Source organism: Tetrapisispora phaffii, chromosome 8, assembly GCF_000236905.1.
Source record: "Tetrapisispora phaffii CBS 4417 chromosome 8, complete genome".
Classification (NCBI taxonomy): domain Eukaryota; kingdom Fungi; phylum Ascomycota; class Saccharomycetes; order Saccharomycetales; family Saccharomycetaceae; genus Tetrapisispora; species Tetrapisispora phaffii.
Window position 1 is genome coordinate 284083 of NC_016527.1, and position 7184 is coordinate 291266.

General features: G+C 36.4%; 1 protein-coding gene and 1 non-coding gene across 2 annotated transcripts; one reads left to right on the forward strand and one right to left on the reverse strand.

The window, feature by feature from the left end:
- Window positions 1-533: 533 nt before the first annotated feature.
- TPHA0H01270 (uncharacterized protein) lies at window positions 534-4631 on the forward strand (the record flags this gene model as incomplete). The annotated part of the gene is made up of 1 exon (XM_003686721.1): window positions 534-4631. The coding sequence occupies one exon, from the start codon at window positions 534-536 to the stop codon at window positions 4629-4631; it is 4098 nt and encodes a 1365-aa protein (XP_003686769.1).
- Window positions 4632-5696: 1065 nt separating this feature from the next.
- TPHA0Htrna10K lies at window positions 5697-5792 on the reverse strand. Its single transcript has 2 exons — window positions 5755-5792; window positions 5697-5733 (listed from the first exon to the last, which is right to left on the reverse strand). It is a non-coding gene; the product is annotated as a tRNA-Lys (tRNA).
- Window positions 5793-7184: the final 1392 nt, after the last annotated feature.

Below are 7184 nucleotides of genomic sequence, written 5' to 3' on the forward strand. Positions count from 1 at the left end.
ACTAATGGAAAGAAGGTCTAGAACAATCTTTCAAGTGGTAGGTGAAAATTTCTCACTACAATGTAAATGGCTACGTGATAAACACAGATGTACAATACAGCACTAAAGAGCCTAGGAGGATGAATGAACACGTACACATGTTCATTCAACTGTCAGATTAACTCATATATAAGGAGGGCATCTAACTCTATATAGAATAGTTTAATTACACTAATAAAAGATCAATCGATTATTTAACTATAAAAAAGATGGACTATACTAGAGCAACTGAAGTGGCTAATGACACTAACTTAGATGTTGGAACTACCCAACATAAGCTTGTTACTCCACAAGTACTGTAGAACCATCAGCCTGCTGTACGTGTTCAACTCGACGACGTCGTCTCGTTGGACAGAACGGTAGATTGAAATATGATCTATATATAAACCCCGGTAATCAATAGTAAATAATTCATTGATCCAGGTCCAAGAGACCAGAGAGATTAATTTAGATATAAAGTATATAATCTAACAACATTTTAATATGTTAAAGCAATGAACACAACTATTGAGCATGGTAGCGCTGCTAAGAATCCAATTGATTCCACCAATTTGGAAGGTTCCCCAAGATCATCGGTCAATGAGGACATTAGAGTCAAACAAGATCTAAACCCAAATGAATTTAATTTCTCTCCATATGGAAATGATGCTAACGGTTTTTACCATGGGTACCCTCAACATCATCCGTATGTTATCCACGGTGGGTTTCCATGGTATCCACCAAACTATCCCTACCAGTATGGTCCAGGACCTCATACCCATAGATATCCGCCTGTACCACCATCGAACATAAAGGTCCAAGGGAACGCATCTAACGTTCCTGACCAATCTTCCGAGATTTCTGATCCGACTATAAATGTTGGCGAGTCAACAAGAAGTAACAATGATTCATTTCAGGACTTAAGAAAAAATGACATTGATTCTTCATCGGAAACGTTGGAACAGATCTCACATCCATCAGAATTCGACAACTGGTTATACGGTTTTATGAATAAACTGAAATCCCAAGACATGTCCCACTGTATTCCGGACATGTATGGAAGGTACTTGAAAATTGTTACAAACAATGAGAAAAAGTATATCACTGATATGTTCAAATACTATGTTCCTATCACAGCTTATCCTAAATGGCTGATTGACATTTACGATAAGCATACGAATACAAAATATGCGTTAATATCTTACGCAATGAAAAGATATGTTGCTAAACGCAATCCAGAGACTATAATTAAAGAACTAAATTCTCTGAAATACCACCCAAATATGGACAGCATATTATTCACTGATAAGGTAAACAAGCTTATCGATGAAGCTGAATTAATGGATGTTCATATTTCGGAAAAAAACATTTGTGAAAACTTTATAAAAAGTCTACCTCCCAGTCTAAGTAGCATTCTACATCTCTATGTGCATACTCCTAAGCCCATGACATTATCAGAGGTTCTTTTCCAGGTCGAGAAAATACAACCATATTTATCCAACCTGGAAACTAAGTCACCAAATGGTAGAACCGTCGAGAAAACCGCGGTAAAACATCATCAACATTCAACGACTATTGATAAGAAAAAGTTTCCTAATGCAAAAAAAGTTCATCACTTGAAAAATACTTCAACATTATCAAGTCACGAACAGCTTAGGCCTGCTTCATCAGAAAATTTAGACGCTGACGATTATTTAATCATTGATTCGGGTGCTGAAATTACTGTAGTAAAAGACGAAACTTTGCTACAAAACATACACCCGAATACAAAACATGTTCTATATGGAGCAGGTAACCAAAAGCTATCTGCCCCAGTGTCAGGTACACTACAATTTACCTTCACAAAAAATAAAAGATATCAAGTACATAGCTTGGTATCCTCGGAAGTAGACTATAACTTAATCAGTCTTTATCAATTGGAAAAGACTGGTCTCGTTGTAGATACCAAACATCGAACATTAGAAGACAAAAACAATAATGTCTTATGTTCACTCACCGACATCGATAAGTATGTTGCAATCCCAATCTCCTGTTTAACATCCCAAATCAAGAAGATACAGCAGTTAAGTACAGAGTTTACAAAGCCCTTTACAATGCAGTTCATTCATGATTTACTAGGACATATTAATATCCGAGATATTAAACGGACGATAGATCGGAAACTCATCAGAGGTATAGAACCTGATAAGGTTAACTGGTCGGGAATTGACAAATTCCAATGTAAATATTGTCTTCAGGGCAAATCTACAAAACGGAGACATACAATTGACTCACGAATTAAATATCAGATCAACTATGAACCATTTGAATACATTCATACTGATATATTTGGACCTCTACATCACTTACCTGCTTCCACACCAGACTCTTTCATCACCTTTACCGACGAAAATACACGTTTCCGTTGGGTATTTGCGATCAATAATAAATCCTCGAATACTATTACTGCCATATTTAGGAAACTAATAAACTTGATTCATACACAATTTGGCACAAAAATTAAGTGCTTTCAAATGGATCGTGGTTCTGAATATACAAATCATGAAATTGATGACTTATTTTGCAAATACGGTATCAGAAAGATATATAACACCGTTGGAGACTCGGCATCTAATGGTGTTGCAGAACGTACCAATCTCACCTTTTTGAACGATTGTCGTACACTACTGCATGCAACTAACCTACCAAATACGGTATGGTTTCATGCTGTTAAGTTTGCAGTTCTTATGCGGAATGCTATCTGCACTGCAACAAAAAATTCACCTCGTGCATCTGCTGGATTACTAGGCTTAGATATCAAAACGATATTACCCTTCGGCACACCGGTGATCGTGCACGAGCCCAATGCGAAATCAAAATTAGCCATACGAGGTCGAGATGGTTACGCATTATGTCCTTCAGAGGTATCATACGGCTACTTGATTTACATACCCTCACTCCATCGTATTGTGGATAGTTCAAGTTATAAACTTGTGAGCCGTACAGATTCGCTCTCTACGCCAGATAAAAATATCTTCGACGAGCTACTACTAACCGCTCACGAAGATAAACCATATTCTCCACCTGACATTATAGATTTACCTGAACCTATTATCGAGATCGAGAAACATGAAGAACCGCCAGAAGATATATCACAATCTACTAGAGATAAATCTGTATCAGAATCCCCGTCATCTGACGATGAACGGATAGATACAAACACCACTAGTTTAGAAATCAAACCCATAATAGATGGATCAGATTCTAGTGATAAGTCCGATGACGGAATCGTATCACATGAAGATATATTCATACGTACGAATGCACAACTAGCTAAGTCAGGCAAGAATGCCGACTTGCGACGAGCATTTCATGCCATTACCACTATGAAGAAGAAGAAGAATTCCTCGACATCATTATCACATAATCCTATCATAAAGCGTTCGGGGGGTCTGGAAAAGATAACCAGACTAAAAGACTCTGATGACCTTCCGTCCCTATCCATATTTCGAGACAGGAAACGGAAACATACACAGCCTAGTCTGCAGGATCAACTGAACGCTATATCGGGTGATGATGAAGATGATGAGGACCTTACTCTATCTTCATATTCCAAATCCAAACGCAAGCGCATACATTACCTGCATGCGATAAAGTACCAAACAAATATAACTCCCACAAGGGACTCTTTGAGTTATAGCGAAGCTATATCAAAAAATCGAGATGTGAAGCAACGTAATCTATACATCGCCGCTTATCGTAAGGAACTGGATCGACTATATAAGATGCAGACTTGGGATGAATCAACACTACATGATGTTGAAAACATACCCAAACATCAAATAATCAATTCCATGTTCATATTTACGGAGAAACGGGATGGAACTCACAAATATAGATACGTCGCAAGAGGTGACCAACAAAAGGCTGGAACATACGATGAAAATGCTATATCCAATACAGTGCACAATTCCGCACTAATGACGTGCATGGCAATTGCACTGGAGACTAAACAATTCATCACGCAGCTGGATATATCCTCCGCACACTTATATGCAGACCTTGATGAGGAACTCTATATTAGACCTCCACCACACATTAACCTACAAAATAAGGTATATCGACTCCAGAAATCCTTATATGGTTTAAAACAGAGTGGAGCAAACTGGTATAATAATATAAAAACGTTCTTAACTCATGAATGCAATCTACAGGAAGTCAAACTGTGGCCCTGTGTATTCTATAATGGTACATTTAGAGTCTGTTTGTTCGTTGACGACATGGTCGTCTTTGCGGATGACATAACACAAACGGAATCATTTATTGAACTATTGCAAACCAAATATGACACAAAGGTTATCAATTTGGGAAATGAAGTTAAGAGTATTATACGCTATGATATGCTGGGTTTAAATATAGAATATCACTTTGGTAGTTCTATATCGTTTGGGATGGAAAAGGTCTTGACTGAAAAGTTGGAAAAAATGAACATTGCGATACGCAAGGCGGGTAAGTTGGCATGGGTAGCTGGACAACCAGGCCTATATATTAGTGATGAGGATATCGAGATGGAAGAAGAACACTACTTACAGGATGTCGAGTGGTTACAACGAATCACTGGTCTAGCCTCATAAATGGGACATAAAGACAGATTCGACACTCTGTACTATGTCAACGTTCTCGCGAGATATACATTGTACCCTAGCAAGACGGTAAAGCGTCTGGCCAGTGAGCTGGTACAATTCCTTTGGGACACTAGGCATAAAAAGCTCATTTGGTATGCTGATGACACAGCAATGATTAGCAATGCTATCATAACCGATGCATCACATGTCAACCAGCCTGGATTTAAATCCCAAATAGCACATATGTCCTTACTAAACGGTAAGTTTATAGGTGCGAGAACCACAACTGCATCATTGACCTGCATCTCATCTACTGAAGTAGAGTCGTATGCAGTATCTGAAGCGATACCATGACTAACTGGTATTAGTTCTTTGATCACTCAGATACCCGATATACCTGTACGGTCGACAATATACACTGACAGCATGCCAGTTATATCCATCGTCAAATCAGACAATGACAGCAACCTTAGAAATAGACTCTTTGGAGCAAGAGGCCACCATCTCCGGGATGATGTTCGATCTCAATCGCTCAAACTACATGCTCAATAGTTGAATTCATTGCTTTAATATATTAATAGCTGTTAAATTATATACTAGATATTTAGATTAATCACTCTGGTCTCTTGGACCTCGATCAATGAATCCTCTATCTATTGATTATGTTAATGACTTATCAATGGATTTCGTTCATAACACGCCAAAACTAATTAACTTACTGTTATATTTACTGAAAAATAACACACTTGACACACCATTCTATCACTTCAAGAAAAATAAATTGACATATAAAAAACTAAATTTCTAGGGAAAGGAAAGTTTTAAAATATATTATTTTATATTTGTAGTTTATGTAATAACGTTGAATTTGATTTTGGTAGTAACTAGAAAGAAACTCTCTTCTCCGGACTGGAAGATTCTATTTAATATTTTGTAAACAATATGGTTAAGTAATTGATGTGCCATAAACATTAAAACTCCGTCTGTCATATTAAAATAATTCATTTACCAAGTTGCAGGTGCATTCATTCAACTTGATAAGTTTATAGTACTTAACGCTACAAAAAGAAAGAACTCCTCATAGGGGGCTCGAACCCCTGACATTTCGGTATCCTTGGTTTAAACATGATGTTTAAAAGCCGAACGCTCTACCAACTGAGCTAACAAGGATGAGTTCTTCACCTTTTTGGAAAGGCTATTTCGTAGACTAGCGTCACAATTATTGAATTCAGTTCAAAGTCAATGGGATACCTCAACAGTCAGGCATCCTAGATTTGTAACAGAAGTCAAAGTTGTCAGAATTATTGTAGTGTATGTGACAGAACTAAGAGTTTATGACACTTTGAGTCCAGAACTAATAGATCACTTACTAATGGAAAGAAGGTCTAGAACAATCTTTCAAGTGGTAGGTGAAAATTTCTCACTACAATGTAAATGGCTACGTGATAAACACAGATGTACAATACAGCACTAAAGAGCCTAGGAGGATGAATGAACACGTACACATGTTCATTCAACTGTCAGATTAACTCATATATAAGGAGGGCATCTAACTCTATATAGAATAGTTTAATTACACTAATAAAAGATCAATCGATTATTTAACTATAAAAAAGATGGACTATACTAGAGCAACTGAAGTGGCTAATGGCACTAACTTAGATGTTGGAACTACCCAACATAAGCTTGTTTCTCCACAAAAGTATCTATGATTTATTAGTTGTAAAGGCAAATTGAAACTAATAGATTTAAACCAATCGTTTAGTTAATTCAGTCTATCCATAGTTTGACTCCTTCAATGGATATGTAGCTTAATAAATGAATTGAAAGAGACCGACATATAAAAGGAACAGAATGTGATGATACTTAAGTCTCAAATGCAGCAGTGTAAAACGGTATTCTAATAGTATTTGCTATTTGTAGTTTATTCAATAAGAGAACAAATCAGATTAAATACTATACTCCTTACCTACTAACTATGAACACTAACGAATAACTTAACCACCCAGTCAACATCAGTACCATTGATTCTGCCAGGGGTTCTACGCTTGTTTTCCCACAATTATCATATCATAACAATTATTACAATTCTATTTAGGGTATCTTGGTTATCCTGACATTGAATTTCCAATCTGTTACGGAATCTGATTGCCTTGTATTGAATTCCATAATTGTGACTCTAATCCACTTAATATTATTACAATCTTTTTGCAGTATTTTATAATATTAGAATAACAAATTCAAACAAGGTTCAGGCTAATTAAAAGCTTTAAACACTTTAAAAAGACGTATCTGACACATGCATACGGTAAGGGATTCATTAATTAAAAAAGTGCTTACAATATCTGAAACGCAATTGAGAGCACGTAAATCCACTCATACATGTTCAACAAATTAAAATCGTGGAATTGGACTAAAAGGTAGTCGAATAACCTGTATGTAAACATTTTGGCAATCAATAAATAAAAGATTCATCAATATAATCTGCGAATCATCAAAGAGAGCAATCAGAATATATAACTTTCATAGCAAGACAGTCAATGTGATGAAATGAATATGAAT